The sequence below is a fragment of the Phacochoerus africanus genome, chromosome 15, assembly GCF_016906955.1.
Source record: "Phacochoerus africanus isolate WHEZ1 chromosome 15, ROS_Pafr_v1, whole genome shotgun sequence".
In the NCBI taxonomy this organism is placed as follows: Eukaryota; Metazoa; Chordata; class Mammalia; order Artiodactyla; family Suidae; genus Phacochoerus; species Phacochoerus africanus.
The window spans coordinates 125594763-125619884 of record NC_062558.1 but is presented as its reverse complement, the minus strand read 5'-3'; the positions used below and the strand labels follow the sequence as shown (position 1 = coordinate 125619884).

General features: G+C 37.5%; 1 protein-coding gene across 1 annotated transcript in view; it reads right to left on the bottom strand.

The window, feature by feature from the left end:
• Positions 1–2761: 2761 nt before the first annotated feature.
• The window catches only part of TRUB1 (TruB pseudouridine synthase family member 1), a 42837-nt gene continuing 20476 nt past the window's right edge, over positions 2762–25122 (bottom strand). The window contains exons 3-8 of the mRNA XM_047761587.1: positions 24793–24848; positions 21279–21360; positions 10908–10980; positions 8879–9018; positions 5646–5702; positions 2762–4893 (exon numbers count right to left, since the gene is read on the bottom strand). Of these exons, the coding sequence (XP_047617543.1) occupies positions 4634–4893; positions 5646–5702; positions 8879–9018; positions 10908–10980; positions 21279–21360; positions 24793–24848 (668 nt within the window). The 3' untranslated portion in view covers positions 2762–4633. The remainder of the gene's footprint in view (positions 4894–5645; positions 5703–8878; positions 9019–10907; positions 10981–21278; positions 21361–24792; positions 24849–25122) is intronic.

Sequence of the window (25122 nt, the reverse complement as noted above, 5' to 3'; positions counted from 1 at the left end):
ATAAGGGAGTTCCCACTGTGGCTCAGTGGTTAACGAACCTGACTAGGAACCATGAGCTTTCAGGTTAGATCCCTGGCCTCGCTCAGTGGGTTAAGGATCCAGCATTGCCGTGAGCTGTGGTTTAGGTCACAGATCCGACTCGGATCTGGTGTCGCTGTGGCTCTGATGTAGGCCAGCAGCAACAGCTCCGATTCAACCCCTAGCCTGGGAACCTCCATATGCTGCAAGTGCGGCCCTAGAAAAGACAGAAAAGACCTAAAAAAAAAAGGGGGGGGGGGTTATGAATAAGAAGACCAAAAAGTAATTTTTGACTTCAACTTTCCTACTGGTATCACCATGTACAATAGCAATATGAAATATTCCTGTTCACAGAGAATTTAACTCAAGTTGGAACTATGAAGGGACTACTGATTGCAGTGCCATGTCGTGTTTAACAAGTGATATTTAATGAATAATTAGACAAGAGCTGCCCACACATACCTTAAAGAAATAGATTCAAGACAAATCTTCTATTTCAATTTAACTACAAGGCCATTATAATCATTTCAGTCCATAAGGTTTATATTTATTATATTCCACTATTTAAATGTTTCAACATTTTAGAGTGCTTATTGAATTACATTTTTTCTATTATCAACATCACGATATAAGGCAAATTACTTTCTTCCTTTGAAACAACTAACTAAACTTCTAAATGCCTATTGAAGTCTGATACAAATTTCAAACTGGTCAGAGGCATAAAACATACTCAAAAACTGATATAAAGAACTCTTTTCTTATACAGTACAAAGAATTATTTCTGATGATAGATCAGTAGCTTGTGTTAATTGACGTATTTAAGAAGAAAACATCTAGTCGGTATAGGAAAATGTGAGTTTAGCCCTTATTCAAATTTTATCATTTTGAATTATCAGAGAGAAAATCTGTATTATTTTAATGCTCATGTATCTTAAAACTATAAAAAAAAATCCTATGACTGGAGTTTCCTTTGTGGCTCAGCGGAAATGAATCTGACTGGTATCCATGCGGACGCAAGTTCAATCCCTGGCCTCACTCAGTGGGTTAAGGATCCGGTGTTGCCACGAGCTGTGGTGTAGGTAGCAGATGTGGCTCAGAGCCCGAGTTGTTGTGGTGTAGGCTGGCAGCTACAGCTCCGATTTGATTCCTAGCATGGGAACCCCCATATGCCATGGGTATAGCCCTAAAAAGAAAAGAAAAAAAAAATTCTATGACTACTTTTGACAGCTTTTAAGACAATATTTTCCAGAAATATAAAAAACTAAATGTCAAAATGAAACCATTTGTATGTTCCACACTGAACATTTTCATTTCCAAGCATTTTCAGGAATTTCTAACATATCTTTCTCCTACAAGTAAAACAAACTTTATTACAATAATGAAGCTTTAGGCCTAGAAATACATAAGATAGAGATCTTTAATATTTTGATTAAAATGAAAAATCAAAACAGTTGGTATGTAAATACCAGAAAGAGAAAATGAACTTGTTTTATGGATGAGTCTTGAACTTTTCACAGCATTTTCATCACTTACAGCTGCTTATGAAAGTTAATAATATTTTAAAGTTTCAATAAATTTTAACTATTCATACTCATAAATCTGGCAACTATAAAAGGGGAAGAATTAGTAAAATTAGTTAGCAAATTTAGTTAGGAAAAATGAAAAATGAAACTAAAATAAAAAAGACAACAGGCCAGGAAAATACTTCTATTAAGTATTTACTACACAAATAACTCATACAAACGTATAAAGAAACCATTAAGACATTTATTTATATAAGGGACCAAAGTATACGAAAAAGTCACAGAGGCAAATCAGAGCAATTTTGAACACTTACAACTTACTAAATTGGCAACGACAACATATAAAATCCCCACCCAAAGCTGTAAACTTTTAATGATCTGATATGTGCAAATGATGACACCGTAAAACGTTACAACTCTTTGAGAATGCAACAGACAAACTTATTAAGGACCATAAAATTGTTCATATTACTCCATTTAATAACCCCACTCCCAGGAATTTATCCTAATAAAATTGAAAATAACGGTATTCAGCAATAGGGAAGATATTTTAAATAAATTGAAGTAATATGTTTAAAGTAATCATTATCAAAACTAAATACAAATAGAGTCAAGTAATATGAAACGAAAAAAGTCAACAGAGAAGTATAGGTGTCTTAAGACTATAATTATTTGAACAAAAGAAGGGGGAAAAGTAGAGTTTCCACTGTAGCGCTATGGGATCAGCGGCAACTCTGAAGTGCTGGGATGAAGGTTTGATCCGTGTCCCAGCACAGTGGGTTAAGGATTCACTATGGCTTGGGTCTGATTCCCGCCCCGGGAACTTGGAACTTCATATGCCTCAGGGTAGCCAAAAGAGAAAAAAATGTGTCTGTGTGGGGGAGACGCAGAGGAGTAATGCAAAATCAAAGTTCTCAAGTCACTGTATTAGGATGGTGAGGAGCAAGGGCTGATTTTCCATTTGGCAAATTTTTCTTCAATGTTTTCAATAAAAGGAAAAGATTGGTTACCATTTTTAAAAGTCATGCGTCTTTTCAAAAATTTTATAGTCTTCTCCGTTAGTAAATCACACACCTTTGTTTTTGTTTTTGTTGTTGGTGGTGGGTTTTTTTGGCTGTACTTGTGGCATATGGAAATTCCCGGACCAGGGATTGAATCTGAGAGGCAGCGGTGACCTATGCCACAGCTGTGGCAACACCAGATTCTTTAACCCACCACACCGCACCAGGGATTGAACCTGAGCCACGGCAGGGATGCCAGATCCTTAACCTACTGTATCATAGCGAGAACCCACATTAGTTTTTAAGTTGTGAAACAGAGCAGAAATGCTCCGGCTGTTTTATATCCCTCTACTTGGACCCTGGCTGGTGGCATATGAAGACATCCTGTAACCCGTGCCATGTCAACAGAAAGAGGGAGTCACCGCCACCTCTGGTTGACACAAACTGCAGAGCACCTTATAAAAATAAGTAAAACTGTGAAAGTTTCAATTTACAACTTTGTGTTTTTGGTGTTTTACTTAACATATCATGATACTTACAACTTTGTCCTTCTAACTTTCTGTATTATATTAAGAATACTTTTAATATTTCCACTTAGAATATGATGCCAAAATGCTGAAAATGGTCTACTAAAGCATTTTTTAATGAAAAAAATTTGGTTTTGGCCAGGCCCACAGAAGTTCCTGGGCTAGGGACAGAACCCATACCATAGCAGTAACCAGAGCCCCAGCAGGGACAACACTAGATTCTGAACATGCTGAGCCACCAGGGACCTCTATAACTTTTTATATTGAATTTATGTTAAGTTAACCACAAATAAGATTACTTTAATTTTCATATTTAAAATTTACAAGTTAGAGGTTGTAAGCAACCACCTCTAAAAGAAAACCCATAAAAATCTAAAAACTCTTAATTTGATGAAAATTTTAATGATTCTTCCTCTTTGAAACTGTATTTATTTGAACAATGAAGTGGAATTTAAACATTTCTACAAACTGGCTGCATAACATATTGCTTTCCCATAACAAAAATATGAAGCACTTATTATATATGAAATTTACTATTTTGTAATGTGACTAGTTTAAAAACTATGTAAAGAGATAGGGAACTTTCAGTAGGCTACCTGAATGAAAACTGTTTTTAGACATTTATAGCAGAAGAGATTAACTGGAAATGGAGGGCAGCAATCTCAACATCTGTAAACATCACTTGAAAATGCAAATTGAAAAAACAATGTCATAGGGATTAATACCCTATAAAGAGGTATAAATAAATACTAAAGAACGGAGAAAAGAAAATTTTGATTGAAGATACAGTCTTTAGCTTAATTGTTTAAAATGAGATTTAGTAAATTGGTACAAGGGTGGTTGATTGTATTGATTAAAGTACCAGAAAAATATCTCATAGCTGCCAACACATGAAGCCATAGGACCTAGCCTGTGCTAATGGTACAGGTGAATTTAATTAAACTTTAGTCTTCTGTTTACATCCTGTCAGCGGTAGCAGCAATAATTTTGTTCATTTACAAATATTTATTAAAAAAGATTATTAGTTTCCAAGATCTAAATAAACACAGCTATTATCAAGATAAGTACAGCCTTATTAAAAACTGTTCTTAAGAATCATAAGCTCTCCAAAACACGAGTTTAAATAATAGCTTTTTCAAACATAAGTGAAGAAATTTCAATAACCAGAGCCACCTGCAAGCCAAAGAAACTCTAATTTACATTCACTTTTGTGACACCCAAGAAACATGTAGCTCATTTTTCTCCTCTGATTAAAAAATGTGGTCACCTTTTTCATATGAAAAAGTTTTGAATAGATATCAAAATCAGCAAGTTGATTTTCCTAAATCCAATCTACCAACATAATAACACCATAAAAAAACTGTCCATCGTACAACAAGAAATGAACGACTGTAAGGCTACTTACAATGTACAGAAGATAAATTGTATGCCATAAAAACTACAAATCATGGACATTTTCTTCATGCAAAAAAAAAAAAGGAAGTTTGGCTTTTGCACATAGCTTATCATTCTGCACACAGGATTCAAATGTCAACCAGGAAATGATGACAATCCCAAGCCAGTCTTAAAATGTCTTAATTACATCATCGTTTTCCTCTGTCTCATTTAGAGTTATATACTCACAGCTCAACACTTGTTCATTAGACTCCTCGGGTTTTGATTTTTTAAGTGCCAGCTCTTCTGGGAGAAGAGAGGCGCACTGATCAAGGGATTGTGCGATGTCATCAATCGTCCATTTGTCCTCGGGAAGGGCATGCTCTTCTAGTGTAAACGGTCCCTGTTTGGTCCGGGTCAGCTCTAGCACACTGGCACAGGAAGAGAGTTCTCCGGCAACAAAAGGGAAAAAGAGAACACAAGAGAAATGATTCAGGACTTCTTACTCTATTATTATTCAAAGGACAGACAACTCATTTCAACCCTCTCAGAACTACCCCAAGTGTAAAATCCTAATAATCCAAGATCCTTGAGATTAAGAAATAATTAAGGTGCAAAATAATACTTAATAACTAACCTACCAAACTGCTTTAAAGTCTACAAGGAACTCTCACACACATTTATTTAACCCATGACGCGGAGCTCTATGAAGTAACTTTCATTTTGGTGACTCAATGTGACCTGTCCAGGGTCACCACTGCCAGCAAATGGCAGGGCCAGAACTGCAACTTCCTGGCTGTTTGCAAGACTACGGCCCAGGTTTTTTGTTTGTTTGTTTTTCTTTAATTTGACTTGTAGCAATGAAAATAACTTTTTTAGAAGGATTAATCTTTTTTTTCTTATCCCTACTTTGAGTCAAAATATTTTTACACTTGAAAAAAAATGCTGGTCCTTGGATTCATTATTCACATCTTCATTTTCTGCTCCTCTTTTTCTCCTCTCTCTCATTATAAGCATTTCACTGCAGCTGCTGATGCTGATAATTGTCTGCCATAAACCTATAATGCTTCTAAGGCTGAAGGCAGCAAAAATACAGTTCCTAAGGCCAGTACTCAAAGATACGAAAACAGATAATCCCTTCTTCCCATCAAAAAGGAATCTTACCCTCTAAATGATAATTCATAATTCATCTTTATGCTTACCTTTGCCAATGTCACTGACCAAGCTTCTGATATAAAAACCTCCTCCACATTCAACATCTGGAATGTTAACAGTGACATGGTAAATTGCTAACTTCCTATGAAATCCACTTTACATAGAAATGATGCCCCTAAACAAATGTAAAAATGCACTATGCAAACAATCAAGTGATAAAATATTTATGTGCTAAAACATAAATTATTCATCCAGTAGCATATGTGTTTGTGAGACTGAAAAGTCAGAGTGTAGAGAAAGCAAGCAGCAGAAACTCATGAACACATTTTAAATTAACTGGCAAGTCATACCACTTTAATACTTCAGCCTTGTTCTTTTAATATGTTTTAAATAGTTAGAAATTTCAGCTTTGCTATCATGAACGGCAGATTTTTAAAAAATATTTTCATATTTGTTCAGCTTGTTCATTTAATAGGTTTTAAATGGTTGAACATCTCTGCCTTACTATTATGAAGTGTAGATTTTTAAAATATTTTCTGATTTGCACACTCAAAAAATACAACAAACAAAAAACCCCTTTTCAGTGACAGGAATTATGTTTGGGGTAATATACTACGTGGAGAACTTGGCACATTTAAATGTTCTCTTGGAAATATTCCTGAAAAAAATCATGAAATAACTTAAAATTACACAATGTACTAGAACTGAATGCACATCTAAATATCTATCTTCTTAAGTATAATACAAGTTTACTGGTTAAGAGTAGGGCTCTGGATTATTTTTATTCATCCACAAGACACCCTGAAAAGAACTGCATTTCTACACAAAAAGACTACAATTTACCTATTTCTAGCTTAGCATACAAATAAAGCTATTTGAGGGAATTCATCAAAATTCAATAGTTGGGAATTTTAATTTTTTCCCCCTCATCAGTTCAAGGTTGGGAGCCACTGCTGAGACAAAGAAAAATGAACATGAGGGTCAAATGTAGGTGTGTTACATTCTTGCACTATATTTGCCTTTGGTGAAAAGGGTCAAATTTGGCTTATTACAACTTCTAGTCAACAAATGCAATGGGGAAAATTTGAGGGTTTTTTTTTTTTTTTTTTACTTTCATAGATAATATCTACTGTGCCAACACAGCTGCTGCATTTTCATGGAATGGAGTAAAACATTTTTTAGTGTGTTTTATTCATTGTTTGTCAAATATTTTAGAATCAGGGAACTAAGAAAAGGAATGACTTTTGAAAAAAACCGTACAAAACCCACAATCCACATGAACTTAACACACATTAAAAAATAATGTTGGGGAGTTCCCGTCGTGGCGCAGTGGTTAACGAATCCGACTAGGAACCATGAGGTTGCGGGTTCGGTCCCTGCCCTTGCTCAGTGGGTTAACGATCTGGCGTTGCCGTGAGCTGTGGTGTAGGTTGCAGACGCGGCTCGGATCCCGCGTTGCTGTGGCTCTGGCATAGGCCGATGGCTACAGCTCCGATTCGACCCCTAGCCTGGGAACCTCCATATGCCGCGGGAGCGGCCCAAGAAATAACAACAACAACAACAACAACAAAAGAGACAAAAAGACAAAAAAAAAAATTGTTGGAGTTCCCGTCGAGGTGCAGTGGTTAACAAATCCGACTAGGAACATGAGGTTGTGGGTTCGGTCCCTGCCCTTGCTCAGTGGGTTAACGATCCGGCATTGCTGTGAGCTGCTGTGTGGGTTTTTAAATTTATTTCAAATATGGATTATAGATAAATTCAAATTGATAATCTGAATTAAAATTTACCACATGTCCAGGAAGACATTTCTTTTTTAATTTGAAATATATTATAGACTTTAACATAAATGCTAAAAACCTTAGAACAGACAAAAGTTGGGTTTAGACAAGAGTTTGTTAGTTTACAGAAATCTCATTGATAAATTAGACTTCAGGTGGGGGAGTTCCCATTGTGGTGCAGTGGAAACGAATCTGACCAGTAAACATGAGGTTGCAGGTTTAATCCCTGGCCTTGCTCAGAGGGTTAAGGACCTGATGTTGCCTCAAGCTATGGTGTAGGTTGAAGACGCAGCTCGGATCCTACATTGCTGTGGCTGTGGTGTAGGCCAGCAGCTATAGCTCCGATTCAATCCCTAGCCTGGGAACCTCTATATGCCACAGGTAAGGCCCTAAAAAGCAAGAAAAAAAAATTAAAAATTTTCTCATTCAAAGATAGCACAAAGGGAAAAAAAAAATGCAACAACAGAGAGGGAAGCAGGGGAAGGGGAAAATATTCACAGTATTTATTGCTGAGAAAGGATTGTATCCAGAATATACAAAAACTGGTACTTGGAATTCCTGCTGTGGTGCAGTGGGTTAATGATCCAGCTTGTCTCTTTGGAGGTGCTGGTCTGATCCCCGCCAGGCATGGTGGGTTAAGGATCTAATGTTCCTGCAGTTGCAGCATAGGTTGCAGCTCTGGCTCAGATTCGATCCCTGGCCTAGGACTTCCATATGCCTGGGCGCTGCCAAAAAAGAAAAAAACAAACAGAAAAACCCCAACTCATCTGAATGTCTAAAATCAAAAAGAGTTAAGACCAAATGTTTGCAACAATGCAGAGCAAATGGACTTCATACATCGTTGGAGGTGCAAAATGGTTCAATGACTTGAAAAAATTTCTGAACTCTTCTTATAAAACTAAAAATATGCTGACCTCAGAACGAGCACTTCTACTCAACTATTTTTCAGGAAGATATTTCAGCCTGATCCATTATATCTATGTTTATATGATCTTTAGCAGTAATTTCTTGGTGACAAAGAAGAGGGGGAAAAAAAGAATCACTTCGCACTTAGAATTTCTTGTCCAAAGAGTGAAAAAGCATTGTTTTAAAAGGCCAAATTAATGTCAATAAAAAACCGAATGTAAACTATCAGGTACTAGTTAAAATGAGGAACAAGTATCCATAAGATAATAAAATCGAAATACAAAATTTTGAAAATCTGTACTCCTTATCTACTTTTTTATCCCCACAGAGACCCAAGGTATGTTACTTCCAAATTTACAGTAAGATGATATAATACAACATATGAAAAACAGCCTATCTGGGACATTTCTGAGCCTCCATACAGCTATAGGTATTCTCATTATATGTGTTATCAAAAAGGTACTAACAAATTGTTTAAATTTGAATTTAAAAAAAATCTCCAAAATCCTAGGGATCCATTAAAATCACACAAACGTAGCCAAGTACAAAATAAAAGCACACCTAAGTACAAATGATTTCAAATTTCTCCATCTTACCTAATGTGAAAAGTGGTGGCTGGAAATTCTGAAGGGAGATACTGTATACCGTAACTGGCCTGGCAGGTTTGGCTTCTACTACTTTACCTCTCTTCATCAGAGATGAAAGTCTCTGTCCATCTTTCTTTAATGCACAATAGCTTGCAAGGTACAAGAGGCAGACGGAGGCAGGCAAGGTACAAGAGGGAGGAAGAATAGAGAGAGATTGAGAAAGAATGAGAGAGAATAATTTCAGATTACAGTATGGAAAGAAAGGATGAGTAGTAGCCCTTCAAACTGAAAGTCCTTCTAAGAATGTACTAATTTTTCTTCTAATCTACTCCACACCGGTGTCAGGGATAGAGTTTCTACATATCGTTTGAGGCTATTACAGCTCATTCTGGCACCTAATGAACAATGTTGTCAATCTTTTCTTTAACCGTCTTCCTGGAGATGGCCAGTTCGTGTCTTTACCAGTCCTCATTCTAGATTAAGGCTACAAGGCCTCTAGTAACAATGATCTCCACTACATTTCCTTAAAACAGTGTATTTCTATTATAATAATTTTTTTTTTTTTGGTCTGTCTTTTCTAGGGCTGCTCCTGCGGCACATGGAAGTTCCCAGGCTAGCGGTCTAATTGGAGCTGTAGCCGCTGGCCTACAGTAGAGCCACTGCAACGAGGGATCCAAGCCGAGCCCACGACCTACACCACAGCTTAAGGCAACACCGGATCCTCAACCCACTGAGCGAGGCCAGGGATCAAACCTGCAACCTCATGGTCCCCAGTCAGATTTGTTTACCACTGAGCCACAACAGGAATTCCTATAATAATATTCTTTTCATATTAAGTTACCAAAATATTTCCAAAGAGCAAATAAACTACCCAAAGGATCTTAGTTCTGTATGATTAAGTTTTATTAGACCTCAAAATTCTTGGAACAATCAGAGAAGAAAATTCTAAAATAATTCTTTTTTTTTTGGTCTTTTTAGGGCCACACCTGTGGCATGCGGAGGTTTCCAGGCTAGGGGTTGAATCAGAACTGCAGCTGCTGGCCTATGCCAGAGCCACAGCAATGCCCGATCCCAGCCATGTCTGCGACCTACACCACAGCTCACAGCAACACCGAATCTTTAACCCACTAAGCGAGGCCAGGGATCAAACCTGCGTCCTCATGGTTCCTAGTCAGATTCGTTTCCGCTGAGCCACGACGGGAACTCCCTAGAATAATTCTTATAAATATAAATATTTAATATAGTTTAACAACAATGATCCAAAATAATGTTTATTCAGATCCTGCTACAATTTTTAAGTCTTTACATTTGAGGTAAAATTATGAAAAAACATTTCCCCATAAATATCTCAGTGTTCTTGAAAAAACTAAGACTTTTAAAAATACCAAATAAATATTAATTCTAAAAGAACTGTTAGTAACATATCCCAACACAGTCTACAAGCCATTTTTAAAAACGCAATTTGTTTGAAAGGGTAATGGGCACAAAGAATATGGCCAAGGAGTAAATCAATGTCCTTATACTTTTATAATACATTATAGTTATCCATTTCATTTGTTGCAGAGACTTGTGAACTATAAGATTCTAGACCCAAAAGGAATTGTCCCAACACCTGAAAGGAAGTGACAACTGGACTCTGAAGCACAATTCTGATGCCTATACCAGACTAGACTGGTTCCTTCACAGCAATTCTGGAAAGAGTGAACTCTCCAGAACTGCCCTGATGTCTGCAGATGGAATCAGAAAAAAAATAAAATAAAATAAACCCTAGAAGAGCACAGATGTCAGGCTGTGGCAACATCCAGGGCCAGAGGAGACCACGTCCCAGTACCTCTTAGAGTCAGAAGCTCTGCATTCCGTTTAAATCAGGTTCATCTTACTGGATCACTCAATCGTTTGTTACGTCAGATTTAAAACCTGCCTTGTATAGTAAAAGGAAGCCCCACTCCTCTTTCTTTTTTTTTTTTCTTCATTAAAGTGATGTTAGCCACTGGAAAATAAAAGTAAACATTTATTTGAATTCAATTACTGAACTTACAGGGGAGGTACTTGCATTATATTCCCAGTAAATTTCTGTAGAATGCCTTCGATATCTTCTTGGGTTATTTTATCTGCCAAAAATGAGCAAAAAAGTGACACTAAAACAACCACAGAAGTACATGTGCTATTTTCACAGCACTTACAATTCTGAAAATTAAAAAAACAATTACCAATAAAGCATTTATTATAATGTACATTTTGTAAGCCAAATTCTACCTTGTAGAGATGAATCAAATATACATTGATGAGACAAAAGAGGGAGAAGGTCTTATGCTACTCAACATTAAGACTAAATTCAATTTCCTTTGCTTCATTTTTTTCCCATTAAAAATGATTCAATTACCTTATATACATTTACTACGTACTTACTATGGCCTTCAGAAGACCTGAGAAAAGTGTTGCATTAGCTATAGAAATGGTCCTGCAGTGATCAAAAATAAAAATGAAGTGATCAGAAAGTAAACAGAAAAACACCCATAAAAAGTTCATTTCTAAGGTTCTCAAGGCATCAAATATTATAACTGAATAAATTATTGAAAATTATCAAGTAGTAACCACATTTAAAATTCTACCTGATAGGTTTCAAAACTGTTCAATGGCATGGTATAAACTTTCCACACTCACATCCAACTTTGTCTGCAAGAAAAGCTGTTTTTATCTGTCTCCTTCTCTCCCTCACTGCTCCTCGAATTTCGCTCAGGCGTCTTGACTCTTGCCTCAAAAATAAGCCAGGGCAAAAAGAAACTATACATAGCTAAGACTTTTTATTAGTCACATTTCTGGCTTTTGTTTCATATTCTTTCAAACAAAAAGATGCAATATTAAAGTACTGTTCTATTATATTAACAACTGAAAACCATAACACACTAGAATTCAATATTTGGGATTTTCACATACAGATGACTATATATTTCAGACTCAGCAATAAATTAAATTATAGAAATATTCTATAACATGTTTAGGTTATAGCCAATGGGAAGAAATTACAATCTTCTTCACTTTGGAGGAAATTTAAACTTTTTATTCTGGCATGTGCATGTTAATTTGATTTTATTTGAAAGATATTAAACAGAAACTAATTAATGTGCTTTGAATTACTGTTCCAACACCAGAATGAAAATTAAAAGACAGCATGGAACACTGTTGTCCAGATTTCATTATCAAGGCAGCAAGAGTCTTACTTAACCTTGTGACCTTGATCCTTACAAGCTAAACATGAACAAAGGATCAGAGTCTACTAGACTCAAAAAGAGAAGAACTACAGAACTCAAAAGAATGTCTCCAACACCTAGCAGCTACAAAAAGGCAGACCTGAGACGGCTATTCCGTTCGTGCTGTTTTTCAAACATATGTATCTTGTGACATGAATGAGGATTTTTCCATGAAAAATTTTTATTCCACTGAAACATTACAACATAATTACTGGTGGCACCTTAGTTATGCAAAATTTCCAAATCTAGACAGCCAATGCTACCGCCAGGCTGGCAAGTGCTGAAAGAGATGCCATTGTTGATAAAATTGCTATAGTTCCTATTTTAGTCAGCCACACATTTTGAAAATAAGACCAAGCAGCTTCCACTTCCGCCAGGCTGGTCTCTTTACTGACATCCTGCCAATGTGTTCTCCTTTGTCCTGCTTCGGTGGCTCTCTTACTGATATTCCCCCACACAAGATGACAAGATGTATTCTTTCTCATTCTACTTCTGCCACGGTGTCTCCTTCTCTGACTTAACATCTTAGGCATTTATGGTTTTGCTGTTCATTCTGTAATTAATCATTCACAATTTTTAACTGTTATCTACTATATATATATGGGTATTACCTCATCAATGGAATTCTAATCTCCTTAACGGCAAAGATAACTTTTTTGCTTCTTACATAATGCACACAATTAAGATGGCACTGGAGACATTCTTGTTGAATTTAATTTGCTGAGGAGTAACAGAATCTCAAGGTCAAAAGAGCATTTAAAAGTCACCTAGGAATCATTCATTTGATGCCTGAATCACCAGACAGAAAGCCTATGCAGCAAGTTATTTTACAACAAAGGCAAATTTAATATTTCAGATGTTTTTAATATGTAGTGAGGCATGCTGCCTCTATCTGAAACATGATATTAGTCCAATTCAAAGAATAATAATTGTTCCTATAAGAATACAGACTCTAGCTCCAGAGGATTTTAAAAGAAATCAAGAATAAAAGCTCTAAAGAAAGCATTTCCAATAAATAGCCCAAACTTCCTTCTTTGGAAGATGATGGGTTTGATATAAGTACCATAGAACTTGGGTAATTATTCTTTGTGTAGCCAATTAATAAATTATCGATGTGACAGTATTCATTTGAATTAATGTGTAAACATCACTGTCATAAATTAACATACATAAGATCATGTTACATGTTATTATTTGCTTAAAACTTACTGACTCTTGCAATGAACCTACAACATGAAAACTGGTATTTAACTGAACTATGGAGTTAAAAGCAATATGATGTAGTTAAAAAAACATTCAACCTTGGGAATTCCCGTTGGGTTACAAACGGGACCAGTATCTATGAGGATGCGCGTACTATCCCTGGTCTTGCTCAGTGGGTCAGGGATCTGGTGTTGCCATGAGCTATGGTGTTGGTCACAGATATAGCTCGGAACCTGTGTTGCTGTGGCTGTGGCACAGGACAGCAGCTACAGCTCCAATTCAACCGATAGCCTGGGAACTTCCATATGTATTGGGTGCAGCCCTAAAAAGCCCCCACTCCCCCCATCAAAAAAAATTCAACCAGGACATACTAATTGTTACTGGACAAGTCTTGTCACCAGAAGTAGCTGTTAAATTTGACAAATATATAACAAAATAACTGTTTTCAAACATTAGACACAATACGGCAAGACTATCACACCTGAGAGAAGAAAGAAAAAACAAGGTAAGGCCCACAATCACTTGGTTTTCCTGGGAGGTGCTTTCTGAACAGTACTGCAGGGAAGGGTATCACAAACAAAGCACTAAACAGAGATCAGAATTTGAGAGACAAGTAGCAGCTGGAATTTGAGAGAATTACACATAGAAAGAAATGTCTATAGGGGTCCATGTGAAACTGGCTAAATTCCAAGCTGCACACATATACAGTAAGTCTCCAAAGAATTACCAAAGTTCTTAAGAGGTGTCTGAATTCCAAATGAAGAAACTTTACTGAATACTCGGGTCATCTGACTGACACCCGAGAAAAGCCAATGCCTTAGGAGTAGGGCTAATGCAGACCTGGGGAGAAAGTCTACCTTAGACCCGCCCTAACAAAAAATCTATACAAAAGGGGCCAGAATTAATAAGTGAGTTTAATAAGGCCGAAAGATGTGGGGTTAATAAAGAAAGACTATCTCCATTTGTATATACTAGCAAGGAACTATCAGAAACTGAAATTTTGAAAATCCAATTCATAACAGCATAAAAAATGAAGTACTTATTGGTTTTGTATACAAAAGAAGTGAAAGTTTGTACGTTGAAAACTACAAAAAATATGGTTTTATTTTTGCAACTTTTCTTTTGATATTATTTCAAAATAAAAAGAAAAATCTCAAAGGAATATTATGAACAACTTTATACCAAAAACTTGGAAATTTTAGATGGAATGGATGAATTCCAAGGGGAAAAAAATTGTCTAGAACGACACAAGAAATAAAAAAATATTAAGTTTGATAGCTAGTAAAGAAATCCAATCCGTGGTTAAAAAGCTTCCCAACAAAGAAAATTCCAACTAGATGTCTACCATTAAATTCTACCAAACATTTGGCGTTCCCTTCGTGCCTCAGTGGTTAACAAACCCGACTAGGATCCATGAGGATGAGGATTCGATCCCTGGCCTTGCTCAGTGGATTAAGGATCTGGCATTGCCATGAGCTATGGTGTAGGTTTCAGACATGGCTTGGGTCCCAAGCTGCTGTCGCTGTGGCTGTGGCACAGGCTGGCAGCTATAGCTCCGATTCGACCCCTAGCCTAGGAACCTCCATATGCCATGGATACAGCCCTAAAATAGCAAAAAAAAAAAAAAAAAAAATCCTACCAAACATTAGAAAATAAAATAATGCCAATCTGACACATGTCCTCTTCCAGAGAATAAAAAAAGAGAGAGAATATTATCCATCCCATTTTATGAGGTCAGTATAACCTTGATATCAAAACCAAAGACATTGAGAAAGGAAAAATACAGGATAATCTCACTCACAGACAAAAATGCAAAAACCCTAACTAAATATTAGCAAACTAAATCCAACAATTTATATAAAGGATGACATACTATGATCAAGTTGGGGTTATTCTAGAAATGTAAATTTAGCTTAATATTTGAATAAGGAGGGGCGCTCCCATCACGGCTCAGTGGCTACCAAACCCAACTAGCATGACTAGCATCCATGAGGATGTGGGTTAGATCCCTGGCCTCACTCAGTGGGTTAAGGATTCGGCATTGCCATGAGCTATGGTGTAGGTCACAGATGTGGCTTGGATCTGTCATTGCTGTGGCTCTGGCATAGGCCAGCAGCTGCAGCTCTGATTGGAGCCCTATCCTGAGAACCTCCATATGCTGAGGGTGCGGCCCTAAAAAGACCAAAAAACAAACAAACAAAAAATTGAGTAAAGAGGAAAATCAAACAAGAAAAAGTTGACAAAATTCAATGTCTGCTCATTGAACGAAAAAAAACAAAACAAATTAGGACTAGAGGGCAATTCCCTTACTTTGCTAAGAAAGCTATTAAAAAAAACTACAGAAAGAAATTATAAAAGCAAGGTAGGAAAACTAGCTCTTTTAGATATCAAGACTTATTCTAAAACTATGGCAATTAAGGCAGTTTGGTGTTAGCACAAGGACAAACAGACCAATGCAACAAAAACAGATTCCAAACAAACCTATGCTTATATGATGCTGATCTGTGACCGAGGAGGAAATGTACTAGCCCCAGTGGATATCCACATAGGAAAAAAATGGTGCACTGTAGACGTAATGTAAAAGGCAAAGGAATAAATCTATCAGAATACAGAAAAACATCCTCATGCTTTTGGGGTGGGAAAAGTTTTCTTAAACAGGACACCAAAAAAATTAACCATAAAAGACTTGATCAATGAGACTAAATTAAAACTAAGAATTTCTGTTTTCCAAAAGACAAGCCACAGAAAAGGAGAAAATATCTGCAACACATACACCCAAAAGAAGAGCACATATCCAGAGCATAGGAAAAATTTACACAAATCCATCTTTTAAAAAAAGTGACTCAATAGGAAAAGAAAAAACAAAACAAAGAAATGGGCAAGAGACCTGGACAATACACAAAGATGGCTTAGTAGCCACAAAGCATATAATAAAGTGCTGAATCTCATTAGTTTTGAAATTAAAACAACAATGAAATATCACAACACACTTACCAGAGTGGTTAAAATTAAAAACATTACTAATTACCACGTGTTGCCAAGGATGTGAAGCAAGTGGAACTCTTACACATTGCTGCAGAAATGCAAAATTATATAACCACTTTAAAAACTGCCAATTTTTTTAAGGACAGTAAAATACACACTTACCCTATGACCCAGCAATTCCACTTGGGTATATATCCAAGAGAAATAACTGCACATGTCTACCAAAAGACAGGTATAAAATACATATAGCAGCTTTATTCATAAAACCCCAAACTGGAGTCAACCCAAATGTCTAATGACAGAAAAGTGTGTCACACACCTCTCTACATAATTTATATAAAAATATATATAAATATATCACACGGCAAGTTAAAAAGTCCAAAACAGGCAAATCTATACTACGGTTTTAGAATTAGCATCATATTGTAGGCAGTCAGAATAGTAATTATCATGGAAAAGAGAGATGTTGTAGTGACAGAGACGGGGCATGAAGGGGGGTTTCTCGGAATTTTCTCTTTCTGGGCTAGAGTGGTAGCTGCATGGATGTTTGCTCTGTGATAGTTCATTAAACTGTAGGTTTATAATGTCATCACTTTCCTTTATATGTAACAAAAAAGTTTAGAAACAAATAAAAGGCACTATGGGATGACTGATACCCAGCGACACAGTAGCCCCTCTATGGTGTGTGCCGTATTTGTTTAAATGACAATTTTGAGACCCCATTCAACTTTTCAGCTTTCTCCAGGAAATGTGGACAGCTGAACCAAAGTCCAAGAGGAGCCACTACCATTAGGTAAAACTTTAGCTGCATCTACTCCAGAAGACTTGGCAACACCCTATTTTGGGACTAAGAGGTGGTGGTGTTTAGAACAGAGGATTAGCATGAGATACCACTTTAATTTCACATTTCTTGCCTCCCAATAAGAAAAAGCCACAGGAGTGAGAGAAAAAAACTATTCCCCTCATAGGAGCAGTTAGGCTTTCCCAGAAGCTTGGCACACATCCAAGACAGGCTGGGAAGCCACAGCTCCGGTGTCCCGAGCTCCCTGAAGAACAGATGAGCACACTGAAGCCACGTGTCCTTAGAGACGCTGATAACTATACCCAAGACTTAATACCTTGCTGTGGATGAGAAAAGAGCAGCGGAAGGGAGGACTCTGCCTGTCTCTCCTGTGACTTCCCTGCAGTCATCTTCTTTGCAAATGCCTCTATCACTAGCTTTGTTTATACACTAAATGTTTTATCCTATGTGCCACATATTGTTCCATACACCAAGAACCAAAAGAGACATGGTCTTAAGTTCACAGCTTAGGAATTAACATGCAAAATATATATTTAATAAATGGTAAAAAAAAAAAACAACCCACTATTTAGAAACAACAAAGGCATTAGAGAATAAAAGAAAGGGCCCTATTAATATGGTTTGAACATTGTGAGCTAGAGATTTATTTTCTATAGGTAAAAAGATATTCGTCTGGATAGGACAAAATGACCTAAGATCATTCACTTGCCATTTTACTGTATACTGCCTCTCTCTAACCAGATGCTAGTTGTTCACAACAGGTCCATTAAGAAAGGTATTTTTGAGTATTATACCGATTGGGTGGATGGGCGACATCAGCAGTACTTAACAGGCGAGGACCAGGGATGCTAGATGTCCTGCAACGTGCAGCGCTATAGCACAGTGAAGAGCTGTCCTCGGCCCTACATGATTTCTGGATGTCTGCCAGCTATTCATGCGGGTGAAAGTCTGTTTATAATTACCTGAGGCTAAAATCTAATTCCAGTTCCCATTTAAACACAGAGTTATTTTTTGTTGTCTTATATATACTGAACTTTCCAGTGCTGAGTTACCAATACAACACATCTGTCAGTCTCCATTTGATGTGCGCCGTTCACAGTGATTTATGTACGAGTATCTGCTATGTGTATCTAGGTATCTGAGTACTTCATGAAGACTTTCAATAGGGTACTGTCTGTGCATTTACATATTGATGTGCCTATTTTACTATAAATTACCTCCATTTCTTCTTTATAGTCCATTTACTGTATTACATTGATTTTTTTTAAAATGTGTAGGTGGAGGAGAATACCTCTGCATTCCATTTTAGGATAACAAAAAAGGCATTACAAAATATTGGTTATAAGTCTTAGAATTAGGTCTTAGAAGGCTGAGAACATAGGTCCTCATTCTCTATACAACAGAAGTTCCTTAAGGATACAGGGTAGGTCTTACAATCTTCCCCTTGATACATGCTGTAGCAGCTTAAACTGATGACAAATATTTGATGAAATCACACAGAAAAATCATGTCAATCATTTCTCTAAGTTCTCATTTTCTGGGACTACAAATACTATTCAATAAACGATAGGGAGGGAGTTCCCGTCGTGGTGCAGTGATTAACAAACCTGACTAGGAACCATGAGGTTGCGGGTTCGATCCCTGCCCTTGCTCAGTGGGTTGAGGATCCGGCGTTGCCGTGAACTGTGGTGTAGGTCGCAGACGCAGCTCGGATCCTGCGTTACTGTGGCTCTGGCGTAGGCTGGCAGCTACAGCTCCGATTAGACCCCTAGCCTGGGAACTTCCATATGCCGCGGGAGTGGCCCAAGAAATGGCAAAAAGACAAAAAAATAAAATAATAAAAAAATTTAAAAAATAAACGATAGGGAGCTCTCTTTTTCAGGGTCTGAAGAAAGTTGCTTAGTTTCTCCATGACTTATTTCAAGATTACAATGAGATGATTTTAACAAACTAATAAGCGTTCTTTAAGTTTATTTACAATACAGAGTAGAATTTTTAAAAATTCCAAAATGCTTAAGGGCAGGAAGAATGGGTATGCTTAAGTAGTTTCATCTCTTTGGTCCTCCTTTTTTTTTTTTTTTTTGGTCTTTTTAGGGCTGCACCCATGTCATATGGAGATTCCCAGGCTAGGGGTTGAATTGAAGTTGTAGCTGCTAGCTTAAGCCACAGCCACACAACGCGGAATCCAAGCTGCATCTGCAACCTACACCACAGGTCATGGCAATGCCGGATCCTCAACCTACTGAGCGAGGCCAGGAATTGAACCCAGAGACCTCATGGATCCTAGTCAGGTTCGTAAACCACTAAGGCATGATCGGAACTCCTGGTCCTCTTCTAATACGCCCCACTCAATGAACTGCACCGCCATGTAACCAGTTTTAAAACCCAGAAACCTAAGTCATGGTTAACAACTTCTTCTCTGTCATTACCCCATCCAATTAACAAGTCCACCAATTTGACTTTCTCGCAATTCTTCTAATTATCTATGTACTAACAAATACTGTAGGATGGATACTCTGGAAATCTCCGACATCTTCCTAGCCCACTTTAATCTTAAAAGCATAATCTTAAAAGCTGAAGATTATGGTAAGGTTTCCATTAAGTGAGAGCCTGCTATTACTCCTTAATAATGATAATTTTAAGGCTAATTCAACATCAGTTTTTAAAAAGACTCAAATCAGTGATTTTTCCTTTCATTATGTTGCCGAATTAATCATGCAACATACTAAGCCACATGTAAATTAAAAGGACAAGAGAAGCTGTTATGAACAAGGAACAGGTTGGTCTCACTACTAGAGCAATATGTAATATATACTAAGACAATTCAACACAAAAATATAGGGAAGCAGGAAGTCCCCGCTGTGGTGGCTCAATGGTAATGAGCCTGACTAGTACCCATGAAGATGAGGGTTCAATCCCTGGCCTCGCTCAGTGGGTCAAAGATCCAGCATTGATGTGAGCTGTGGTGTAGGTCACAGACGCGGCTCGGGTCCCGTGCTGCTGTGGCTGTGGTGTAGACTGGCAGCTGTAGCACCGATTTGACCAGGGAACTTCCATATGCTACAAGTGTGGCCCTAAAAAGCCAAAAAACAAACAAAAAAACAAAACATAGGGAAGCAGATGCTGGGCTGCCTATACCTACATTAAAAAAAGATGACATTTAAGCCCAGACAAAACCCCCTAGAAAGCCTACCCCTAGAAAGCCTACCCCCTATAATTCACAATTGATGACATAATAATGTAGGTGAACTGACTGTACAAAAACTGCAATTGCTGCATTATAAATAGCATAAGCACTATGAAAGTTGCTAGGAAACCATTTCATTTATCTATCTTTTCTGAAAGTAGTGAAATAAGGAATGGCAGAAAAATTAAGGTGGGCCCCAGTGAGTCCTGCTTTATTTCCAGAGAAACAGCTTTCCTTTTGTCACATCTTTTTACATACTCCAAAAGCATCAGAATGTGATCAATTTTAAAGTACTAAGCCTGGCACATTTATTTCAATAGCTAAGAGGTAATTAAAACAACAACAACAACAAAACAACAACGGCAAGACACTCCCAATCGAGCAAGACGGTTTCTACACATTGTTTCACATTTATGAGGAAAAATGTCCTCAATCCTAGTTATAAATGTTTTTTGGCAAGGGAGTTATTTAGAAGAATTCTGCATATTTCAAAAAAACTGATTATAGGCAAAGAAGCAATTTTTTTTTTGTCTTTTTGCCTTTTCTGGGGCCGCTCCTGCAGCACATGGAGGTTCCCAGGCTAGGGGTCTAATCGGAGCTATAGCCGCCGGCCTACGCCAGAGCCACAGCAACTCGGGATCCGAGCCGCGTCTGCAACCTATACCACAGTTCACGGCAACGCCGGATCCTCAACCCACTGAGCAAAGCCAGGGATTGAACCTGAAACCTCATGGTTCCTCGTTGGATTCGTTAACCACTGAGTCACCGCGGGAACTCCCAAAGAAGCAATTATTATAAATCTGTCAACAGACATAGCAAATGAGCAATAATGTGATAAACAATTTCTAGTCTTCTTAACCTAAAGACATATACTGACAATTAAAATCCCTGGGGATATAAGAGATTCATTTTAAAATTCTGAATTCATACAAACTTTCTCTAAATATTAAAAACAAGAACTAAGTAAGAGGAACTTCATACCATAAGGTTTTTCTTCTGTTACTTTCCCTGTAGAATCCAGCGTGTCAGTAGCTTTCCCCAGTTCGCCGATGGCAATGTACCTCTAGAGGAGAAACCAGGGAAGAGGCCGTAAGGCAAAGAAGATCTGCTAAAGGTCTTCAAGTTTATACAGAGCCTTACCAACACTACCAACTTGAAGCCAAATAAAGGCAAAAACAATAGACTGCAGTGGCTGTGTTAGTGTAAGTTATATGGGAAGCGTATAGATTGAGGAACATTTACAAACTTCCTATGCCAGCCAATGTGACAAGGAAAAGTCTGATTTTATAGATACACATGGCTGATAAATATACTATAATTGAAAACACTTTTTTTTTTGTCTTTTTCTAGGGCCGCACTGACGGCATATGGAGGTTCCCAGGCTAGGGGTCCAATTGGAGCTGTAGCTGCCCGCCTACACCGGAGCCACAGCAACTCGGGATCCAAGCCGTGTCTGTGACCTACACCACAGCTCACGGCAATGCCAGATCCTTAACCCACTGAGCGGGGCCAGGGACCAAACCCTCAACCTCATGGTTCCTAGTCAGATTCGTTAACCACTGAGCCACGACGAGAACTCCAAAAATGCATTTTTAGTATCAGTTTTCTACTGGGTAGTTTTGACTGTGAAGGAAAATTTTCAAACACATCCATGAGAGAGAATGGTGCAATAAACTCCTACCTAGTCATCACAAGATTCAACAATTTCACCACCCATACAATGAAAATTAATTTTAATTAATCAGTTTATTAATTCTTATGTGAAATACCAAGATTAAATTTAGCAACTTGATTATGCATTTAAACAAAAGCTAAACAAGGGAGTCCCCATTGTGGCTCAGTGGTAATGAATCCGACTAGTATCCATGAGGTTGAGGGTTCGATCCCTGACCTCGCTCAGTGGGTTAAGGATCCGGTGTTGCCGTGAGCTGTGGTGTGGGTCGGATCCTGTATTGCTGTGGCTGTGGCGTAGGCCAGTGGCTGTAACTCTGATTCGACTCCTAGCCTGGGAACCTCCATATGCCACAGGTATGGCCCTAGAAAAGCCAAAAAAAAAAAAAAAAAAGGAAGAGCTCTGTACAGTTAATAAACGTTAACCCTTCAAAATTTTCAATATAGTACTTATAAAGTATATGAATATTAATAGAGTGTAAAGAAAAGGTAAAAACTCGACTAACCTCTGGAGAAAGTGGATTAGAAATGCTCAAATCTCAGGAAGTTGCTGGCTTCATAGGAGCATTATTCAAGTCACACTTCAGAGTTGACGTTGACTTAACCTAAAAATGTCACTCTTCACGTGGGGGGAAATTATTGTCCTCTGAACATATTCGGGGATCGGGGGCTGGAGTTTGAATACCCCAATGATAACAACTATTCAATGGTTGGAGGAGATACAAAGCTGCTTTCTGATGAACTGCTAGCTTCGCCTACAGGCACCACTATGGCTTATTACACATAGATACGGGACTAGCTTTATGCCTGGAAAATGGTAATTAGTCTTTATATGAATTCAGTGATTTCATATTAGGACATCAACCCTTCTATCTGCTCATGTGGTTGCAAAAGCACATATAAGTAACCAACTTTTAATCAGTAGTACAGAAAGCTAATAAAGATAATACTCCAAAACTTCATCGAAGTCCATTACTTTAAAGTACATCTGCTATCCAGATTCCGCTGAACGACTGGCTCAAAGAGAGCCTAATTTCGGGAAGATGGTAAGACACTATGTATCTACCGCCTTCCTCTAGGTTATCTATAGTCTACACTTAGATTAAGTTTGGTCAAAGGGACATATTAGCCTAACTTCTCCCAGAATCATTTTACCTGAGTTATATCTCATGCAGATCCACCTCTACATCTACTGTAAAACTATTTTTGAGAACCACTATCTATCACTCACTATCACTTACTGTAAGAAATTTCTTTTGACTTTATGCCCAGAGTAAAGTTTCTTCCTTAAAGAACTGGCATGCTTCCTCTTTTTGATGAATACTTTGTCTTGGCCTAAGCTACCAAAAATCACAGATAGAAATTTTTTAAAAAATGAAATTAACTGTTATCAAGATTTCCAACAGAAATTGCCTGAATAAAATAAATGTAGGTGTCTATGGCATATGCCATTCAAGAAATATAACAGGCCTGAAATTTAGGGGACTTTCGTATAATAAGCACTTACACTTTTTGTACATATTATACTCATAATCCCAAAAGAGAATGAAGTGAGAAAAAAATATCCCAAGAGAAAGTTGATAACAGCCAGAGCAAAGCTACTACAGAAGAGGAGCAGAAGTTAATAACAAAGACAGGGAAGGACTCCTCCTTCTCTGGCTTCTGCATAACTCTTCTTCCCTCTCCTATCAAATGCTTTAAATGATACTTTTGGATTTAATCAACGCTACTCAAAAAGATGAATGATATAACTTAACATCTTAAAGAAGTCTCATTCTTTTATTAAATAAACATTTTATAACTACTGAACAGAGCATGTCTTTTGTTGGAAAATGCATGGCTTACAAATGGTATGGTTTCTACAAAAAATTCCAAGGTTTTAAAAAATCTCCCAATAGGAGTTCCCGTCGTGGCTCAGCGAGAAACAAATCTGACCAGCATCCATGAGGACGCAGGTTTGATCCCTGGCCTCACTCAGTGGGTTAAAGATTCGGCGTTGCCATGAGCTGTGGTGTGGGTCACTGATGCGGCTCAGATCCCACGTTGCTGTGGCTGTAGTGTAGGCTGGCTGCTACAGCTCCAATTCAACCTGTAGCCTGGGAACCTCCATATGCTGTGGGTGCAGCCCTAAAAAGACAAAAGACCAAAACAAACAAACAAACAAAAAAACCCAAAAAACAAAAACAAAAAAACTCCCAATAGAATATTATCTGTAAGTTCCCTTTCATTTAAGAAATACAATTATATTTAAAAAACCTAAATACATATATATTTCAAATATAGGCACTGCAAAATTTTTGCTTCTATGAGTCAAATTTGTTTTTCAATCTGTAAACTCGAGAGTTCCTATCATGGCTCAGCACAAATGAATCTGACTAGCATCCTTGCTCAGTGGGTTAAGGATACGGCGTTGCTGTGGCTGTGGTGTAGGCCAGCAGCTACAGCTCTGATTTGACCCCTAGCCTAGGAACCTCCATATGCTATAAGTGCAGCCCTAAAAAGAGCAAAAAAAATTATAAACTCAATATTATGAATCTCAGATATCATGATTATAGACATTATGATTAATATTCAGGGGTAACACTCATTCATGCAATTTATACAGCTTATTTTTTAATTTTTTTGGGGGGGGCATATATGCAGACAAAACTTTCCTTCAATAAGACACATGTATCTGCATATTCACTGCAGCACTATTCACAACAGCTAAGACATGGAAACAACCCAAATGTCCATTGACAGTTTATTTTTTAATTGATAAAATCCAACACATAGGTCATTAAGAATAGATTCAAGAAAAAGAGAACTACTCCAGTATTCTTACCTTGGACCCTGTTAACAAACTGGTCAACATTTTTGTTCCTCTTCCAATTCCAACCACTACAAATCAAAGAAAGAAATATTATGACATTCTACTGTGAAAACTAGGTTTTAAAATATGTTTTATGACATATATTGGTCATATTTTCCTGGCATATGTAACATAAAGTTGGAAAGAGCATAGATTTAGTATAATTTGAGGGCTCCTATTACTGCAATCCGTTGAACCTATCATGCTAGTAAGAAATTCTAAAGAGGGGATGGAAAAGAGACTTTTTTTCCTTCCTCAAAGTATGAAGCATAATAGAAACCTCAAGCTAGACAAATAGACAAC